This window comes from Trachurus trachurus (assembly GCF_905171665.1).
Source record: "Trachurus trachurus genome assembly, chromosome: 21".
NCBI classification, from domain to species: Eukaryota; Metazoa; Chordata; class Actinopteri; order Carangiformes; family Carangidae; genus Trachurus; species Trachurus trachurus.
In genome coordinates this window covers 24,139,290-24,161,327 of record NC_139899.1, presented here as the reverse complement: position 1 = coordinate 24,161,327, position 22,038 = coordinate 24,139,290, and the positions used below count along the sequence as shown (strand labels likewise).

The following is a 22,038-nucleotide window of genomic DNA, read 5'->3' as shown; positions in this document are numbered from 1 at the left end:
GTGTGAAGGTGTGTTTAATATTGCATGAGCGAACGGGCAAACATTTTATTTTTGGATTCAAAATGACTTTCAAACACATAAAACAATATTCGTCAAGTACAAGATGTTTTGTTTTAAGATGTCATGAATATGCTTTTTGATCAGGGATGAGCAGCGTGTGTGTGTGTGTGTGTGTTCAGAGCACTGTTGTGCACAGATGCATGAAACAAAGTTGGTACATTTCCAAACCTGGTAAATTGCCCTTGTCATAACAGTTCAAGAATTCCTTTCTTCAATATATAATGCAGTGCTGGCGCAGGCTATAAATCAAGTGTGATACGCCTCTTGGAAAAAAAAAAGAGAAGCTGCTTCTCTTTCATCTAAATCAATGTAGTGTGTGATCATGCAGATTGTGCTGAGGCTGAGCAGAGAAACAGTGACTAAAAGGACTTTGTCTGACCCTTCAAAGTGATGAGTAAGAAGGAAAACCAAATGTCTGGCCCGTGCTCGGCATCAGCTCTGCTCCGCATTCATACTCACAGACTGTGTGTGTGTGTGTGTGTGTGTGTGGAGAGGGGGGGCTCAGAAATACATAGAAATATTGCTGATTCAGACGGAGAAGAGATCAGAATGAACAAACAGGACACACATCACTGTAGCTCTAATAAAAACTGATGCATGCTAAAAAAAAGAAAAAAGAAAAGTTAAAAGCCTGGTGACTTTGTTGTTAGGGTTAGGGTGTTGTTAGGTCATCTCCTCTCGGTCCACTGCAGCCTTTGGCTACTTGAGTGCTACTGAGTGGCCGGTCTGGAGAGGTGTGTCAATCACAACCACTCACTTCCTGATGCACCGACTGCAGTCTGAACACAAACATTTAGGGATCAAATGTTGCCATTTGCAGCCACATCTGCTGGAACAACATCCTGCATCCATTATGCTGCTGTGCTTTCTGGTCCAACATTTCTGGCTAGGGGAGGAGCTTTTGTTTTGGTTCGGGACATAAACAGGTTCACTCTGGGAAACGGCGCCCTGTCCTGCTGCCCGTTTTGCCGAGCTGCACGGAAACAACCCCCAGCGAGTGCTGTTCAGAGGACGGTGAGAATGGGCGCGCTGAGAGGTGGACAGAAATACAAGCTGATGGTGGCGGTTGGGAGACCATTAATCTCACTATGACAGCAGGGCCATTAAGAAACTGCACTGAAGCAGCAAGGCCGGGCATCCATGTGTGTACGTGTGTGTATGAGTGAGAGAGAGGCAGAGAGCGATATGCAATGAAATTGTGTGCGATAAATGTTAGCGCCTTAGTGTGAAATATGTTTAATGTGTGTTGCAGGTGTACATATATCTATACTCGTGTGTGTGTGTGTGTTTGTGTTTGTGTGCATGAGCTGAAAAGATCTGATGCAGCTTGTTTCAGCTGACTGCCCTTGATTTGAGTGTGTGGGTGACTGGCTGCTGTCTGCGGGGTGAGTCAACTGCAGGACAAGTGTGTGTGAAGCTGTGACACCGTGTAGGAGCGGAGAGGACGGACTCGTCTGCTCCCTGCACTCCTGAAACTCAAAAACATTTCTCTGTGCATCCAGGATGAGGACGCAGAAGAGAGAGAGAGAGAAAGAGAGAAAAAACTTTTTATCCCAAGTTACTCACTCGGGTTCTCTGCCCTAGATACTGTAGCTAATAACTCCACCAGCTAACGACACGAAAATCATCTGCAAGTCTGTTGGATAATGTGTGCTGTCTGCTGCAGCCTTAGAAAACGGTGACATAAAAGTGAGATGGTGAGGACTCAGGATGGGTCGTTTCATTTAAAGCCCCTGTACAGTATGGCTGTTAAAGGGATAGTTCAACATTTTGGCAAATTGGCCCATTGCCATAATCCCTATAGTCATAGCAGTAGGTTCGTTACCTTTATTTGTCGGTGTAAGCTATTTTTTAGAACGGCGGAGCAGAGCCGCGAGCTGCTCAGAGCTACGCTACAGAGGCTAATGGGATTTCTTGGTTTCCCTCATCAAACTCATCAAATACACAATCCAACAACTCCAAAACGCTCTGGTGGACAAGTTGTGACCTGCACATTCACCACGCTATGAGATAACGATGGAACGTTACAAGACAGAGTTGCTTTCGTGCAAAACCGCTGATGTGCGTTGCCTTCAGGGACAGTTTTTCAGCAAGCAGTCTCTGTATTTACCTCGAAGACAACTCTGTCTCGTAGTGTTCCATTATTATCAAATAGCGTGGTGAATGTGCAGGTCACAACTTGTCCACAAGAGCGTTTTGGAGTTGTTGGATTGTGTATTTGATGAGTTTGATGAGGGAATCCAAGAGATCCCATTAGCCTCCGTAGCGTAGCTCTGAGCAGCTCGCGGCTCTGCTCCGTCGTTCTAAAAATAGTTTGCACCGACAAATAAAGGTAACAAACCTGCTGCTATGACTGTAGGGATTATGGCAATGGGCCAATTTGACAAAATGTTGAACTATCCCTTTAAACAGATTGTTTTCAAATTGTATATTTGGAAAATAGGTATTATCATTAAGTATTCATCTAATCTAATCTAATCTAATCTATTTTAGGTAACATCTAACATCATTTTGTTACTTTATATTGCCACAGATTTCAGCGATGATGTTAATTATCTACACTTTATGGGTTTCACATACTGTATTCACTACAGTATGGTGATGCATTAGCCCACACACCTATACTGACAAAGTGACTTGACGGGGGTGAGTTTGGTTCTGATTATACATTCTGGACTTTGTTTTACTAAAGGATTAGACGGATCAATATCAGATTCATCTCTGTGATGTCAGTCCAGGTTTTCAAAGGAACCGGAGGAAGGATTTAAACCTGGCTCCATCAACGGATTCCAACAACTCCAAAGCCGCCTGATGCATATGTTTGCATTTAACATGTGTATAAAAAAGAAAATGATACATGCAGTTAGGAACTGTTGCTACTTATCGATCAAAAGCCGATCCAAGAGGCTGCATGCAACATTTCACTCTATCTTGGTTCGGACGTCTTGCGTAACGGTTGTTTTTAAATTCCAAACAGGCTGATGTGATCGATGCAATGATGTCACTTGGCCGTTCCTGTTCAGTGGATCATATTTACAGAAATTCAAAGTCACAGCATTTTTTTGTCCTGCCAACGAGCAGAAGTTAGTTTATAATACTCCATCCAACAGTGCCAAAACATTTTGGAAGTTTTAGGTCATGAGCAATAAGAACTGGGATGTTGCAGGTCCCACCGCAGTGTGTGTGCGTGTGTTTGTATGTGTGTGTGTGTGTGTGTGTGTGTGTGTGTGTGTGTGTGTGTGTGCGTGTTAAAGAAGTGTTTTAATCACTTCAACCGCTGGGGAGTGTGTTTGCCCTCTGGGTGGAGTGCAGTGCTCCCAGCAACCTGCAGGTATGAAGGTAGTTTGGCGAGGAAATGTGATGAAATTTTGAAAACAATGAATCATCATTATGGTGAGAGCTAGGGGGAAAGGGCACCGTTTTTATTTATTCATTTATTTTTATAGCGTGGAGGCTGAGATGAGCACGGTGAGGGAGGGCGCAGCTGGGCAGGTGGAGGGAGGAGGGAGGAGGGAGGAGGAGGAGGTGACATGGTCGGGGGTGGTTTAGGAAAAAATAAGTGAAAGATCCTGAAATTGGCTGCAATAGGAACCCAGACTGTGCGGCGTGGCTTCTGTGGGGGTTTTTATATATTTGCATGATTTTACAGTTACGTGTCAGTCGCATTTATCAACATAGAAAATCCTCTCCCTCTCACGCAGGAGGGCTGCACCAAAGCAAATCAGTCAGGAAGTGGAAAAACAACAATCTAACCCACTGACGAAGCCACTTATATTTACTGAGTTCTGCATGAGACCACCATTATGGGACATGAATAAAAATGACAGACAGGCGTATGTACTGTAGACCATATGGTAACCATGACGTATTCGGAGCCAGGATGAGCGAGTGACACAAACGGCTAAAGTTACTCCAGACAGCACGTCTTCTTCTCGGTTTGTTTTTCATCTCCAGTCTTTCTTTGGTTTCTCTCCCCTGCTCACAGTTGTGCATGACAGAGAAACACTGATGTTATTTGTGTGACTAAATAACGACTCGACCCGAGAGGATGTGCAAGAGCGAGTTCTCCGCAGCGGGAAGGAATGTGAAGCTCCTCTGACCCACCGCTGCACATATTTTACAACTACAACTACTTTCTCTGTGGCGATGGGAGGGTTGTGTGAGGACACGGCTGACAATACTCCAACTAGCTTCACACCCTTTAACAAGAACGAAACAAAACAAAACAACCATTTGACCCTATTAACAACTATAATGTGTTTCAGCATTATTAAATATAAGAAAACTATATATCTGAGACTTATCTTCCACAATTTACATTTTCAGGGAGAACCAATGAGCTCAGAGCTGAGGTATTGTTCCAACAGACTAAAACAGTGATGCTCTTTGTTCTTTTCATATTCTTTTGGGCAATAAAATAACATACAGAATAACATATAACATGGGCTATACAAATAAACTTCTCTTGTCCCTACTACCTTTATGGCCTTCCTACATTTATCATTGTGACTGCACTACTCGTTTATGATGCAAAGACTTAAATGCTCTGTTAGTTGATCAACTGAAGATTAATAAACAGTGATTCTTATAATTAATTAATGACTTTGCTAAACAAAACTAATTTGTTAACATTTGCTTGCTTCATTTATTCAAATGTGTGAATTTGCTACTTCTGTTGTATTTCATATAACTGTAGATTGAATATCTTCTCAGCTTTGGCCAGTTGGATGGACCTCTCTCTGCGAAGCTTTGATGTTCATTTTTCACCATTTTTTGACATCGTAAAGATCAAATCGTTTGAAATGAATCATAAAGTTGAAGTCCTGATCTTTTTGGAAATTGCTTTCTTACTCACAAGGGGCATAGAACATGACCAGGGCTGCAGGATGTTCCTCTAGGAAGCTGTCGAAGGAGTCGTCGGTCAGGTGGAAGACCGGGGAGTCGGTCTCGGACCAGGGCACCTCGGGGGTCTTTGGCTGGGGGGGCTGAGGGCTGACAGAGGAAAGGGAGACAGGAAGGGCAACGGAGGTGAGGGTCATTTAAAAAGCAGACAAAATTCCAGCTGGCGAGGAATCTGTGCGGAGCAAAAAATCAGACACAGCTGTAACTCACACCCCACCCAACGTGTCACTCACACACATACACACACACACACACACACATCTGGAGCGAAGCAGCCACGCCCTGATGACAGAGCACGGTGGTGTGAAGCCAAGAATGAGTGGACACAGATATAAACAATCACACACACACACACACTCCCTGAACTTGTGTACACATACACACGTCATTTACAAACACTCGTACAAGCACGCACACACCCTCCTTTTGCAAAACCTTTTTTTTTTCTTCTTTCTCATCATCACACACTGTGGCCTGAGCCAACATTTTCAAGTTGCATGAGACTAAAGATTGTTTAAAAAACAGCAGATATGAATCTTTTATCCAGAATTTCATCCGTATGATATTTACTGTATGACTCTCGTGCATAATAAGCTCAGGATCGGGTTCATCAGGAACTCTGGCTACACTCAGGTCTTATCAGATGACATCTTTGGTTGCTCCTCTGCAGCATGAGGTGCAGTTCTTCCTGCTGCCGCTAAGCAACCACCACACTACTCTATTCCTTTATACTGTGGCTGCAAAGGGACTGATACAACTGTTCCCTCTAGGATAAGTAAGGCTCAGTATCAAGCAGATGTTAGGACATGTTATAATGTGCAACACACAAAAGCAAAGGAGCTAAGTATTTCAATAGCGTGGTGTGACAGAAATGTTAGAGTCTGACCTCTATTGTTCCTGTTGGCGTAAAAAAAAAAAAAAAAAAAAGGAATGACTCAGGCCGGTGAAAAGGGGTGAAACCAGAGAAACAAAGCCCAGAGAGCTGAATCTGAACATAAGAGACACTTTATCAAAACTTGGGAGGCGAAGGAGGCCTGATGAAAGACATGGAGATAAAAAATCGGAGACACACAGTGCGACAAAGAGAGCAGCACGGCCACAACGTCTCTAATTACGAACACAGCAAATCACACTGTTCCGGAAAAACCTTTCAGCACCGTTTACTTCAAAAAACCCTTTTCAACTTTTCCCCCCCATCTGCAGCGTCTCCAGATGAAAAAAAAAGAAGAAAAAAAGCCTCTGAGACGACAAACTGCAGATGTGATGAGGCTTGCAGGAGGCCAGGCTTCTATCTGCTTTTACCATAAGGAACATATTTTATGTGCATATGAACAATACAGATTCAACAGTCCTTTGTGCCAGAAAAAAGGAAGAGGAAACGGATCAAATGAAACAGAAACGAACAGTGAAAATTTAATTCTAACACCGTTTATCACCTATTTAAAGGAAATAAATATATACTCAGCATTATCATTCAATTTAAAACGTGTAATCACTCTGTCAATTTGATTGCCTAATTGTTAGCCACTTTTAAATTATACTGCTGGACCATGAATGAGCAGCAGTAGTAAGCAGTAATGGCTCAGCACTGGGGAGGGAGTAGTTATGCCTCTGGGCTAAAAGAGAGTGCTGGAATACATCCTCTCCCCGTCTCGCTCCGTTTCCTGTGATAGCTGTGAAAGCCCTCGCTCTGTGCCCTCTGGCTGCAACCCCGTGGACAGCCATGGCTTTCCTGCCAGGCCCTTAACACGAGTGGAGAAGAGAGGTGAAGGAAAATGGGGGCGGAGGGGAAACAGGATAGCCAAGCTGAGGAGGGAGGAGGAGGAGGGAGGAGGTGCCGGGGAGAGAGTGAGCCAAGGTGAGAGAGAAAAATGAGACAAGAACAGAGCAGGTGCAGATTGATGTCACCGTGCCAAGGTGAGCCAGGGTGAGCCAGGGTGAGGAGGGGAGGTAAGAGAAGGGGCGATGAGGAGGACTACAGCAGGAAGAGGAGGCGGTGCCAGACATTTAAGGTGAGATGTTTAAGCAGTTAAGTTATTGTCCTAGACACAAGGTAAAAGGTTGTTATTTCATCAGCTGAAATAAAAAAACAGGCTTGGACACGACGACCACCACCATTAATTTGTTTAATACGTGTTAACTGCGTCTTAAGTGGCTGAAATGTGATTAGGAACACGCTTACTTCTTCATCCAGTCGGCGATATCCTTGGCTGTGGCGCCGTAGTTTTCATAGTGGTGGAGGAACTTCCCCTTCCTGAAAGACAACAGAGACAAAGATGATCTCGAAACCGTCTGTCTGTCAGCAATGGACAAAACAGTAGCTGATAGAAAACAACGCTTCATTTATGTAACAATTTTGATTTAGAGCAGCACATATAGTCAGCTACGCTTTTATCAAACCACTCCTGTAGTGTAATACACTTCTACACCGACTCACATAACACATGCTCAGTGTTTTTAACAGCACATCCAGCTGAAATGTGGAGGTATAAGGAGGCTGCACTGCGACACAAACACAGCATATAGAATGATTTATTGCTAAAGAACCATTGTTTTGAGCCTACTCAACATAAGGACCAACAACAGGAGTGAATAGTGCTGAAAAAAGTGGCTTGTGCTTTCTGTGGATGTTGTTTTGAGTCACAGTTGGAGAGCAGCGTTGTCCACGGCTGCTAATCAAAGATGTTCCTCCACAAAAAAACGTTACAAGTTGAGAGAGGGCGAACTCCACTTTGCTATGGAGTTAACCCTCTAGTAAAAGTTTGGAAATACAACAGTGTTTAATGTATTAACAGAATGAAATGATAGGAAAAACAACTAAGCAAGGACTCAGTGACAACTTTCAGAGCTTTACAGCTTTTGACACTTGATGCAATAGACACTTAGTCAACACTTAGTCAGAACCCAGGAAATTAGTGATTTATTGTCACTTGCTGAGCTGCCACTGATAAAACCCAGTAATCCAAGTCATATGTGATGGACAAAAAAAAACAGGATCCTCAACTCAGTGATAGAAAATAAATAGATAATTCAGATTCCAAACCAAAAAGCTGGGTCAGACCTGTGAGAAATGGAAAAGTCCTAAGCTGAAAAGAAATAAAAGATGGAAAGAAGTTGAGCAATGATTGATACTTCTTCTTTCTTGTGTTTTGTATGTGTATCTTAAACATACTCTACATATAAGTAATGCCAGTAAGCCGCCGTAATGCATTTGAAATAAGCTGGAAGCATCTCTCTCAGCTTTATGGGCTAAAAAAAAAAATATAAGCAGATTATTCTTCATAGAAATGACTTTATCTACTCTATTCGCTGTGACTAAATGAAGACTGGAAAGCGGATGTGTAGCTGGCTCAGCCCTCTGCCGAAGAATCAGTGTCAGTCGTAACTGGCTCTGGGCAGTGTGATCCTGCAAATACAAATGGTGAGGAGCCAGCGACCACGGTTACGGCTGCGGAGATACAGAACGGACACTATTAAAGGTGATAGACGATTACACACAGCAGATTTGGAGCTTAAAACTTGCATTTTAAGTGAACGGACGTCTGTGGCGGGGGATGGCCGCTTGGAATTCAATCACGGAGATTTATGACCGACTCTATATTCACTTGCTTTTATCTCTGCTCCTGTAAAGCACACCCACACCTTGTAAAATCAAGCTGAGGAAATGTGAAATAAATGTCATTTGCCTAACGCTTAAAGTGTTTTTCTTTGTCCAAGGACACGGCAAAGACAAAAAGAAGCTGAAACAGTTTTACTTTTATTGTTGGTTCAGCTGATAGAAAGCCGAGCTGTGCTGGCGAGTTGAGTTGTAAGGTTTCTTAATCTGTAGGACAGGAAAAGGTAAAAAAAAGACCTTGAACGCACCGTTTTACAGCGGGTGCTAAGGCGAGATAACTCCAGTGGTGTTGATGCCGATTTACCCCGCAGTGATTAGCTGCTGTTTATCAGTGAGAGGCTCATTACTGAAGCCAATGGGCTCCGATGGTCGTTAGCTGGCCCCTGCGCTGACACTAATGTGCTCCTGGCGAACAGACTGGCTCCAGCTCAGCTACACACGAGGGCAGAGGGGACGCACGTGTGCCCACATTCACACAGCACACACACACACACACACACACACACACAAGAAAGAGGTGCATGAACACTGACGAACCACGGAGGCACTTAATCAGTCCCGGTCTAATTAAAAGGCCAGGCTGGAGTGAGAGAGTGTTTAATGTGAAAATGGGGGTTGATAAAGCTGCTGCAGGAGGAGTAAGAGGCTGACAACAGAGCATGAGCTACAGGGCACCAGCACCCAGATACAACTACTACTATACTGTAAGTATGAGGACAGTGCAGGGATGCATTAACACACACTGTCAGTCAGGCACTGAGCCCCTGCTGTGCGTTTGGAAATAAGCTTTGATTTTGTGTGTGTAAGCCCAAGACTGAAATGATCAGATTATCAACAGCATAAATCCTCCACACACTAAAAAAAAAAAAATCCCAGAGGCTAAAGCACTAAATCAATGTCACCTGTGTCCTGAAGTTGTTCTCAAAGATTGAAAAAAAAAAAAAAAACTCTGCTACAGTAATTAAAAGCCTTTACTTAGTCTGACACATCAATAATTAAAACCGCTGACTCATTTTGAGTTTTCAGGCAGACAACAGCTCTGTGTGAAAAAAAAAAAAAAAAAAAAGCAGCCTCTCCATTCATCTCAGTGGGCCAGGTGCACTGGCACAGTAGATCTTCTGAAGCAGGGGGACTCAGGGCTGTTTGCTCAGCTTTTGCCACAACAGAATACCTCGTCTCTGGCAGCGGACGGCACTGACCCGTCAGAACTGCTGAATTTGTCCAAACAAAACTCTGAAGCCATTAGATTCAGTTTACTTTCACAGAACAGAGACAGAGGGGGGACAAAAATCATCACCAAATCATTATCTTGATGATGGAGAAGATAGAAGAAGGGAGTTTTGGGCATTTTGGCATAGCGAAGGATTCATATTTCATCCATGAACTACTTAATCTCCAACCACACAGCAACACCTGACCTGAGTGTTACATCTCCCTCCAGGAAGGACCATGGCGCCCCGCTGCTACCAGCATCCTTGACCCTCAGCCTCCTCCTCCTCTGAGTTTACTTTGTTTCAAAGGGAGCACCAGAGGAACCCAAAGCTTGTCAGAAACTTTCTCCTTCCCCACCTGCTTCCATCAGGACTGCAGCTGTTTAAGAGGCCCGGACTGCTCTCTCTCTCCGTTTGAAGTGGCCCTACTCTCATGTTCTGAGCCTTGGAAGTGAGGAATGAGCCTAAAGTGAGACGGATGAGAGGACTCGACTCACTCAAAGTAGCAGAAGGTCGGGTAGCCTTTGACGTTGTACTCGTGCTTGAGGCCGTCAAACTCAGCCGGGTGCACGTTCATTCCCGCCAGCACCTTAGGACAAACAAAATAAAGGAGAAAAGAGCCGTGAGTTGTCGGGGGAAGGTAAAGGAGAGTGAAGGCTGTGAGACAACAAAGAGAAAGGACATCAGAACAGGTTAGTCATCATCAAAGTGCTGCACAACCAAAAGATGGATTACTCAAAGTATGAGAAGAGACGGCGGCGTACAACATGGACATAATGAATGTAGATAAGCCGAGCGTATTCAAACACTCGCTTTGTGTGACCAACTTGTTAATGACATTTTAATTTAACAGACAAAACATGAGATATTCATTTGTTTGATGTTCGTCAAACAACCTGCAATCTCCCAGGTTCCCTGAGGAAATATTGTACAACATCCTCCTCAGAACAGAAATAAATAGACGCAGGAGCATGAGTCATGACAAGTTCTCTGTGCCCTCTCCGCCTATACAACTTTGACTGAGCAGCTCAATTATATCAGATCCTAATTCAAATTCAAAAAGGTGCTTTATGAGCACGAAAGAAGAATAAACTTAAATGGACACCAATGATTGAGTCAAAGCAAACTCCCAACATTCATTTGGGAGTCCAGATCAAACACTTCAGAAAGCGTCTCTCCACCTTGCCGTGTCCGTGACTGAGGTGAGAAACGCGTTCACAAGTTTACGGCCCTGGCTGACCACCAATTCAGTATTCAAACCCTTCACTTCCCAGCAGCACTATTAATCTCTTGCAATAACTGACACACTCCCAAAAACCTCAAATCTCAGCCCCCCTCCCACACACACACACACACACACACACACATGCACGTAAATCCCTCTGTTGCATCACTCATGAGCACTGACTAATAATCAAACAAACATGCAGTTAAATGTCTTTTGATACATTTCCAGCTTCATGCGAGGCGAACGCGTTGTGCTGCTCTATTACGCCGTCTCCTCGGGCTGCTGCCTCTGTCTGCTCTCATTGTGCAGAGGAGTTCACCCACAGACCTCTCCTGGTGCTTGAGGAGAAGTGTTTATGAACACAGAGGGTTTGTTTCCCCTCGGTGATCACACAGGCCCATTTCAAACCCATTTCAGCAGCTGGGGACAGAGAGACCCTCCTCCTCTTCATCCCCCACTCCCCAATTTTGCTTGCAACTGTAATACTTGTAATACTGTCTGTCTGCAAACTAACAACATTGGTCTTTGGGGAACCCATGAGCCTGGAGAGGGGAAGAAAACTGGATGAAAACAGGGGAAAGTTTAGGGGTAAACACAAAGACCGGGCAGACTAAACTGACATTTAATCTATAGAGAGGTTGTAAAGTTTAGCTGGGAGGACATTTAATTGTGCCTGCAGGTGCCAGGTGGGAGCCAAGTAAGAAACACATTTAATATAGTCACTGATTATAGATCGGTACAATACCATAAAGCACTGCAACCATTAAAACTGTGAGATGTACTGTAGCTCGCAGGGCAAAGGTTGGTGGTGGGGTTTTTGTCCCACTATATAGTAATTGCTCTGGTTTGCTGATGCTATGTAACCAAAACCTGCAGTTAAATATAAATCAAGATGAGCTGAATGGGGATTAGAGCCTCTGAGATAAAACCATCTGAGTTATTATGTTGCCAAATCAAAAACCAATGGTGCAAAGGTTACTTGCTACTTGTGAGGAGCTGTGTATCTATCTATCTATCTATCTATCTATCTATCTATCTATCTATCTATCTATCTATCTATCTATCTATCTATCTATCTATCTATCAAAATACAACTGAGGATAGCTTTCATTTAGGCCGTACACTTGCAGACTGCCAAGGTAACCGCCCAGGCATCCGCACGGCCGACACATCTCATCTAATCTGCAAACATCAGAGAGGGACGGCAGCCGATCACGCGGCGAGAAGGTCGAGCAGCAGCTGAGTGTGTGTGGGGCAAAGTTTCATCAGCAGCTTCTTACGTATTTTCCTTTTGTCTCCGTGGCCGCTTGCTGGTAGACGGGCTGCATTCTCTTGCACACGCCGCACCCTGCAGCCGAAGCACAAAAACAGAACCACCGCAAGTTATTACAGAGAGCTCAATAGTAACCAACACTCTGACAGCATCGATATGACAGTTAAAAGATTTCCCATCATCTGCCAAGGGAATTGGTTTTCTCTGTCGATGGAGGCTCGCAGTGTGCTATCTGCTGTGAAAGATATGATGCACTGAAAAACCTCTGACCGTTAGAGCCGACCACAACACATGGCGAAGCCCATGTGGAGTAATGTATTTATAACTGAGAGACAAGACAATCAGCTCCTCACAGACTAAACATGACTGACTTGTTGAAACTATCTGCACTTTGGGCATCTGTCCAAGCTGCTGTTTTTCTTTTTTTCCTTATTTATATTACTGAAAATGGAATGAACTTGTGTTTGGACTTGTGGTTGCACACACAAGCAGTTTGAATATATCATGTGGAGCTCTGGGAACGAGTGACAGCAGAAGTAATTGTAACAATTTCCTGACAAAAATGAACAGTTAATTGGAAAAAAATGAGACTGATCAACGTTATAAAAGATCTTATAGGATGTTAGATTACAAAATGTGCATAGCATATTCAAAGATCAGACAGTGAGTTGTCGGTTTTGATGCATTTAGAAAAACTCATCCCAGTATTGACTATGATTGTGTATTTGCCAAGTACAACCCAGTTTATTGATCTAGTCCATCTAGTCTTCAGGCTATATACCTCACTTTAAATGAGGCAGCTCATGTGGTTGTATTAATTACATATTTTCTGGATCTTCATATCTGCTGTCAGCTTGTCCTGATGCACTGTTGTGAGTTTTTTTTAAATACACATTTCCCTCCTATACATTTATACTCTTATTCTTCCCTTATTTCTTTCCCTATTCTTAACCTATTTATTCCTCTGTTTCTACCTCCATGCTTGAGCTGCTTTTACTTGTAAATTTCCCCATTGAGGGTTAAATGAAGTCTAATCTCATCTAATCTTATCTCATCTCAGCGTGTTGAGCCAGTGATGATGAAAGGACTCACAGGGAGCGTAGAACATCATGAGAATCGGCCTCTCCTCTTTCTTCAGCAACTTCCTGAAGTCCTTAAAAGCAGAGAGAGAGAAAGCGAGCATGGAGATGATTAAAATGCTTTATCATTTATAGACAAAATAGATTTATAGTTCATAAAACTAATGCTAAGTGTGTCCAGGAAACATCACTAATATTGATTAAACCACAGTGACAACGATGAATACCAGGGCCGGATTCTTCGGATGACTCGCTGCAGGGTAGCATCTCTCTGTTTGGCATTCAGAGCTTAAAAGTAACTAAGCACACAGCTCCATCTTTGCTTCAGTAGTTGCTTCTCAGCAGTTTATTGCACTGTGCATAAGCCACAGAGTCATCACATCAGCAGAGAAAGAGGAAGAAAAAAAGAAAAAGAGAGACTCTTTTCTTAGGACAGCAGGTGGATCAGCCCCCATACCCGTTTCTTTTCCTCATCATCACCTTCATGAGCTCAGCTACTTCCTAAAAGAAAAACCCCCCGTTCAGCACAATCTTTTGTTGACATGTTCAACAAGCCCCCAGGCACAAGTGGATGGGCAGGCGAAAGCCGACAGGAGCGCTGTTCATTTAATAAAAAGGGGCTTTCATAATGCAGCGTATCTATCATCTACTGTACGAGTTCCTTAGGTTGTCAGGTGAACGTGTTGAGGGATTCATCTGACCTGGGTGGACGAGACGAGAGCTGTCTAGAAACGCTTTCTAGCTCCTAAGGACGGGGGGTTTGTTAGCAGACTGACTTCATGAACCGTGCGGTGAAGCTCTTTCATGATAGGGCCCTCATAATTATGTTGCTTTTACATGCAAGGTTTTGTGTTGGAGATGGGTGGACATGCTGCTGTGTCAGCTCCAGAAGCTGATCAAACCCTCAAAGGGCCGGGAGAGGAGAGGATGGACCGTGCATCACAATAACCACTTTCTTAGCACCTTGCAACAGCAGCAGGAAGGTTGACAGACATTGCTTTGAATGCAGTGGGAGATTCTTTATAATTTATCCAAAAGGTTGTCGAGGTCGTCACTCACTTTCTCCGTCTCTATGTGGACGACATCTTTCGCCTCAGGGTTCTCCTCCCACAGCGGGGGTCCCGAAGGGTCCTTCAAGAAAGCTACCATGGACTGATGATGGAAAAAAACAGAAAAAAGGTGGAAAAGAGAGACTGGTGAATCTTAAAGAAATGTAACACGTGTGATCATATTGGCACATAATTACCCTGACAACAATAGAATGACAGTTGATGATTTACGTAAGTGTTGCGGAAGTCGCACCTGGAGGCGGCGCCAGATGGAAGCCCGCATAGGCCGACATGTTTGCGCATCCGGAGGAGTGTCGGAGCTATTTGAGTACCTTTAAGTGTTTGGTAATGAGCTTGGTAAAGCTTCCTGTAAATATATTGAACCATATGTCTGCAGAGGCAACAGCAGGATGTATTTCATTCAGCAGCACCATAACAATGACAGCGTGAACACAGGCAGAATATCTAATAAAGATTATGATTTTATTGTGGGGAATTATTTCATAATGGTTTAAACTGAGACTTTTGTTGCTTTATTGTCTCAGAGGCTTTTCCAACTGTCAGGGAAATAAATACAATAATGCAATAATAAAATCAGGGCAGACAAACAGAAAAAAGAGCCACAGCTTTCAAATTTCCTTATTATGAGGGTAAAAACAAAAGCCAAGGGAGGGCGTCACTGCTACATATTTTATTGATTGACTAGGGGTCATTAGGATTTTATTTTTAGCAATTACCAATTACAATACTGCTATTTTAAAGAATAATTTACATTACTCAAGATGGAGAGGGAAGTTCTGGCTGGTAACCATTGATTTCTGTGGCTTTTATCACAGTCAGTTAGTAAATTCAGTAAGTGGTAAATGGATAAATCCTGTGAGCATGTAACTTTGTAATAAAACATGTCTGTTGAGTGATTTATCTGTGTAAACAAGTGTCTATTCCGTTTGTGTTTGTTCAGCGATAGTTTGCCTGAGAAAGAGGTGGCATGTATCATTTTCCTCCTCTTCATTAGTCTGCAGCTCTAGGTATGTTAAACCAAGACAGCTTTCCACTCCGTAGACACATCCAATTTAATTGTTGGTTTCACCACGGGCAAATAATAAAACATTCGGAGCAGACTCCAGACATCTGCCAGATCATGAAAATAACTAATGATGCAATCTGCTGATGGAAAACAGGTGAAAAATCTATGTTTTAATTCTTTCCTCTTAGTTTTGAAAAGGAGGAAAAAAGGAGTGGTGACAGCCCAAACAGGTCTGGAGGCTATAAAGTCATTTGTTGAGTCTCTCTGGGATGCTAATGTTAGCTCAGGCAGCTGAAGAGCAGACCTGTCGACAGTATCATTAGGTGTCGTCAGTCACACACTGGAAAATAAATCCTGTTAAATGTGACTGACAGGTAGATTGTTATCAATTTATGAAATAACACTCAACATTTCCTGTTCACTTGGACAGCAACGTCTTGTACTGTATTTGTTTTAGACACATATAAGTCTGATATCTTGATCACATTTGAATCTGCATGCAGCCTTTACAGAGAAACTAGAATTCATTAGGAGTTGTGTAACTGGCCGACCATCTGATACAATGGCGAATGTACAGTAAGCGCACTCTCTTTGATCTCCAACAAGAGGCAGATATCTGGCTAACTGCGTCTGTCTGCCATGTGGTGCTGAGTGGCTTCCTGTCGTGGCCAAAAGTGAGGCTACAAGCTGCGAGAGTGAAATCACGATAGTGGAGCCGAGAGCTGGACGAATGAAAATCAGTATAAAGCTCTGCGAGGCTGATGGCACCTGCAGATTAGAGTTATAATTCTGTACAAGTCCATCGCTAGAAGCAGCTCCTTCCACACTACTGAGGATGGTTGAAATAAAAGTATTAATTATACTGCCTATGATTAATATTCCACTAAATGTGACCTACATGGATATGTTCTGTTAAGGTCAGTTTCAATTTGACTCATGTGAAAACAGAACTGAGACATCAATCAACCACACCACGGTTTCTGAATCTTTTCATGTAGAAACAAGATAAGGCCATGCTTTGTTCAAACCTGTGTAAACGAACAAAACTGTCCTAGAGATCAAGTTTTAGAGACTAATCAGAATTTAAATAGCTTTATTAGTCAGAGAAATCACATTTAGAAATTTCCTCTAAATTATTCATCTACAATCCTAAAACAAGCAGAGTGAAGTTGCTCAGATCTGACTAATTTGACAAATTGAATGAACAGAGACACACTGGGCTCCACGGGAAAGTATAACGTGGTTAGAAACTTGGAGAAAAGAACATTAGAAATGTGAAGAGCCATAAGTAAATACTAATCAGATACAGAAAGAACAGTTGCCGTGCACTTGTAATGGATGCAGGAATGTGGAGGAGCGCTCACCTTGAAGGTAGCAGGTCTGTTGTACTCTGTGTGAAACGTCCCATCTCTGTAAGATACACCAGACACAAGGCTCACAACAGCAGGAATAAACAGTGAATAACGTAACGGTAATATTTTCCAGAAAGCACTGAAGCGTGGAAACACGTCTGACAGCCAGCGGACTTTCTGGTTTACTCACTTGTAATGTAGCAGCTCTGCTCCTCCACGTTTGGAGCTCGGGTCCACCTTCACTTTTTTACACAGCTTACGACCCTCTGAGTCTCTAAAAGAGACAGGTGAAAAGAAGAAAAAAAAAGACCTCGGGTTCATACACATACTTTGCAGATGAAGAACAGATAAATGAACTTGTTTTCATTTTAAAAAATGGTTAGAAAAGCTGAGATCAGCTCAAAACCCCACAGAGACACCATGTATGTATAAAAACCTGAAACCTGACACGTGTTATCTGTCATTTGAAATCCAAAAACTAGACCCATATTCAAATTTTAAACTAACAAACAGAAAAATGTAAGCTCATTGCAGCCTTAACAGGGGTACAGACCAATTATCTATTGAACCAGGTCATCATAGATCATTAGCAGAGATAAAGGGTCCTTCCTGTCTTTTCTTCCTACAAATAAGCTTAATTAAACCCTGAAAGTGGTCATGTGACAGAACTAGCAGGAGATTACACCTTTGAATTTGAATGCATCTGCCTGAAGTTTCACCATCTAAGAATTTTTATAGGCATCATTTTTATGTCCTCTTTCTATAACACACACTAGTTTCCCTTTGTACAGTAACCGCTTGTTAAATTCACAGTATTATTCATATATTCATTGTTTGTATCATGTATTTAATTATGTTTAGAAACATGCTTTGTCAACATGTTTTTTTTTTCTTTGGTCACAATATTGTTCTAATAAAACTTTGCTGAAGTGAACTCATAAAGGAAAAGAGAAGATGCTGCATGAAGACATCACTGCATTAGCATTTCATCAGATCAATCTAACCACGTGTACAGTCTTATATAAACAGAGCTCCCTGTTCCATTCATTAGCGGCTCCAGTGTGCATACAAAAACATCTGCAATGGGAATGCAATGTGCATTGTATGCAGATACTATACAGTACAGGTTATAGAATCTGTGCTGGGTAGAGGCAGATTCCTGTAATCTAAAAAAAAAAAAGAAAAGGCTGTGTAGTTGGAAAGGAAATAAATATGCATCTAGCCACCTACACATACTTCACACTTGATACAATGAGGCACCATGAGCAGCATGAAGTACAGCTCCCAACTGCAATAACCAGCCGGGAAAACACGCATTACATTAGAGAAATGAGACGAGGCCTGATGTAAAAAAGAGGAGGAATTCAGTTATGGCTCCCGGATCCACCGGGAGCCAAATATATGTTTAGTGTAGTTTTTCACGGTGTGAGGAAGAGTAAATCTGCACGTTGCGTATTGACAAGACGATATTTCAGGTGATGACTGTGTGCTTATTGCTATATACTGCTGACTCATGAAGGCAGATGGCACCAGTCGGGGCACACCAGGAGCAGATGTGACCTCGACACTTATTTGGACGTGCAGTCATCCGATTGAAAAACCAGTCGGCTGCTGCTTCCAAGTCCCTGAAACTCTGCCACATGTAGCAAACTGTACTCCAAAAAAATAATCCCTAAAACTATCATAGCGGGGAGAACTCTAAACCAGTAACAATTAGAAAAGGGACACTGATTCAAGTTATTCAATCCAAAAACTATGTTGGTGTTAGATGTTATCTTTGCATGTATACAGCACTGGCATTAAGTATTGTACTTTTTGGAAGAATGTGAAGAGGCCACATTCTTGGGTATAGGCCAGTAAGTTCAGCCTCTTACTCACTTGGTCAAACAAACTCACTAAAAGTGACTCAGAGTAAAAAAAAAACAAAAAAAACAGTAAGCCATTATGTTTCTGAACTTGAGTTTCTGTGAATCAACCAATGAAAGAGCAGTACCCCTCAATCACAGAACAAACAGAAGCCTACAGGAGTCAGAGTGACTCGCTGGCTAATGTTCAGAGGAGGAAGAACAAAGGCCATGAATGGCAGCTCATCTGGACGAACACCACTGCTGTGCATTCCTCTCTGGGGTAACGTCAGTCGATGCGTCAGTGCCAAAGCGCCAACGCAAGTGTGAGTGAGCATAGGGTCCATGGCTGCCAAAGTAAGAAGGTGGTGATGAGCGCTGTATGTTATAAACACAAGTCTAATGCTAGTGGATTTACTAAATAAACTCTCTCTTCTTTGTTGATCAAAAGTTGACTGTAACTTTATCAGAACTGTTTTGTTTTTTTTTGTTTTTTTTGCTTTGGCCATTGTTGCAATCATAAAACTGTAAATATCCAGGAAATTGCAGCCAGTAAAATTACAAGGCAAACTCTGACCTGCATCGGGTCTGTGCTCACTTCCAGTTGGACCGCCAAATGAAGTGAAATCACACATAATATTTCTAAATTGCTGGTTTGTTAAGTTCTTTGTCTGAGTGATTGTTTCTTGTCCCGGAGGAACAATGTTGTTTTGTTTCCAGCTCTCAGTTAACTGCTACTGTAGCTAATTATAAGGTTGGTTAATGATACTAAATGTAATATGTTTTGATAAACCAGAATTATAGCACACTGGAGGAAAGGTGAAAACATGAGTGCTCTTTTTGTGTCTCATTTATCAATAATTAAATATTAAAAGTTTTTGAATACAAAAAAAAAAAAATCTGAAGCAATGACATACTGTAGTTGAGTGAGGTGTGCCTTCAAGATTGGAGAATTATTTAGGGGAAAAAACAACAAGTTGGGGCCAACAGTTAGGCCAAAGGCAACACAGTCCCTTTTGTAAAGGATTATCAGTGGGTTCATAAAGCAAAGAGGATGAAGCGCTGCATGCCATTTAATTATTACACTTCCAAAACACAAATCCTAATCCGTGCCGTGATTGTTTGTGTTCTGCTATTCCCATTCATTCAGAAAGGACCATGTTCGTTCATTCGCATGTTGTATGTCAGCCCGGGCAGCCCAGTCCCCTTCCTGTATGAGATCATCCATCCCCCTGGTGGATCCCAGTTGGCCGACGCTCAGGTCTCTGTCATCTGTTCAAAGTGTGTCATTCTGGCCTTGGTGGCCCTCGTCCTTGGCAGGGCTGACCATTCTCACGCTGCGATATGCGCTTCGCTCTCTCTCCCCCCACTGTCCACCATGAGCTCTCAGCTGGAGCTTCGATTTGGAGCCGGTCCATTTGAGATGGTGGAGAAATATGCCACACAGCACAAAGCTCTCGCTTCAGAGCCTGGCACCGTGTCCACGAGTCCTGCAGTGATGAACCCGGCTCGCTCTGGCTCCCCTGGCAGGAATCTGGCCCTGTGTAAATCTCTGCTTAACGTTATCACAGTCTCTCTAGCATGCTGGAGTTGTTGGAATAGACGGGGGATGAAACCATACTCTCTCAGACAAAAACAAGAAACTGAGGCGAAAAGTAAACAGTACAGTACATGTATCTCAGGCTTTTGAAGACAAATGTGGACGCAAACACTTCTGACAATTCCTCAGACCGTTTTTTTTAAAGTTGATTTCTCTTCCGCTCTGTCCTCACGGTCCTCCATCCCGGATAAGCTTGAGAGAGATTGTGAATGGTGCAATGAGCACTAGGTGTCAAAGGGGAGTTACTGCCTTCCTCGCAGTTTCCTGTTTTATGATACATTCTTTCCTCTCTGGTGAAGATGACGCTTCATGCATTTGATGGGTTGACAGGTACAAAAAAAAAAAAAAATGTAATAAAGTAAGTGGAACTGAACACCAGGAAGGGCAGAACGAACAACAAGCCAGAGTTGGATCACTGGGGAGCAACGCAAGCTGTGCTTAGAGGAAACAAGTCCTGCTGGGGTCCTGGGAGGATCCAGCAGCATTTTGGTAATGTAAACACTCCTGCGGTGTGGACTGGAGATATAATAGATGTGTTCCAGAAAGACACATGACAGATGGATTATTCTGCCTTTTAGGGTAAAGAATGTGCAGAGTGAGAAAACAGATCAATGAGGCTGCAACTGATAATTACCGTTTAATTTGATCGAATATTGGCAGGTTGGATTTTGTTTTGTTATGTTTTTAGCAATTAATTGTGAACTGAAAGAAAATGGAGAAAATTTACCCACTATGGTTTGAAATCGTAATGATCTGACATCCTCAAGCCGCTTGTTTTGTCTTTGATAAAACCAAAATATTCAGATTAAAACGATATTAAAGCCAGCAAGTGTTTGGTATTTTGACCTCTTGTTGATTATCATCTCGTCTAACTCCACTTGGGCTGGGTATTGAACCCCGTCACAATTTTGGTGAGTGTCAAGAAGGGCTGAAGCTGATTCATATTGTAATTACTGATAAACTGATTAAAGGTGACATCTTCAAGTCGCCTGTTTTATCAGATTTATGTCTCATTTAAAAAATAAAACAGGACTTCATAGTTTAGTGGCTGTTACTGGAGTTTTTAAGTCTCTCATTTTTGCAGTGCATGTCACTTCTGCTTGAAAATGAAACTTAAATAATAATAATCATGCACATTTTATCAGAACATTTTGCAAAACTCTTGCAAAGTAGCTAAAGTTGGCATTAAACGGCTGGGCACATCCATAGTGTTGCTGATGTAGCCTTTGAGAGTTTTAAATACTTTTACTTTTTATTAAAGCTGGGTTCTAATATGACTTTTTGTGACAAGACAAACTTCAGAAATGAAAAGTTTTGTCTTAAATGTTAAATTAAAGAAGGCTTTGTAGAAAAAATCAGTTTCTATTTCTCCTAGCGTGACCTATCTCTGCATTTGCTGAACAGATTGATTGACTAATCATTTCAAGCACTCCATTCAAGACGATGAGACTAATCAGCGATACTTGGCAGGAGGCACACATCCAACTTCAAACCCAAAAAAAAAACAAAAAAACAAAAAAAATAACATGAACTACAAGACTGTCATGGAAGGCAGGATGTTTCATGCCTGAGACAATAACCATCTGAGAGAAGACAATCAGCATTAAGTACCTTTTCCTATTCATTTCTTTCAGGATGAAATCGACTCTTACAAAACCGAGGGGGGGAGCTGAAATTGGTATAAAGAGATGTAACACATTAGACCCAAACCTTCAATACTTCCAATAATGAGTGCCCTCCTGTCAAACAGTGCACGTACAATAGAACCACTGGAACAAGGCCATTTACAGCCCCGTG

At 42.4% G+C, this 22,038-nt stretch overlaps 1 protein-coding gene across 1 annotated transcript in view; it reads right to left on the bottom strand.

The window, feature by feature from the left end:
• The window catches only part of pdia5 (protein disulfide isomerase family A, member 5), a 54,670-nt gene that overhangs the window by 14,860 nt on the left and 17,772 nt on the right, over positions 1-22,038 (bottom strand). The window contains exons 4-11 of the mRNA XM_083996363.1: positions 16,988-17,071; positions 16,810-16,855; positions 14,429-14,521; positions 13,383-13,443; positions 12,298-12,365; positions 10,287-10,378; positions 7,145-7,216; positions 4,916-5,052 (exon numbers count right to left, since the gene is read on the bottom strand). Coding sequence (XP_083852489.1) covers positions 4,916-5,052; positions 7,145-7,216; positions 10,287-10,378; positions 12,298-12,365; positions 13,383-13,443; positions 14,429-14,521; positions 16,810-16,855; positions 16,988-17,071 — 653 coding nt within the window. The remainder of the gene's footprint in view (positions 1-4,915; positions 5,053-7,144; positions 7,217-10,286; positions 10,379-12,297; positions 12,366-13,382; positions 13,444-14,428; positions 14,522-16,809; positions 16,856-16,987; positions 17,072-22,038) is intronic.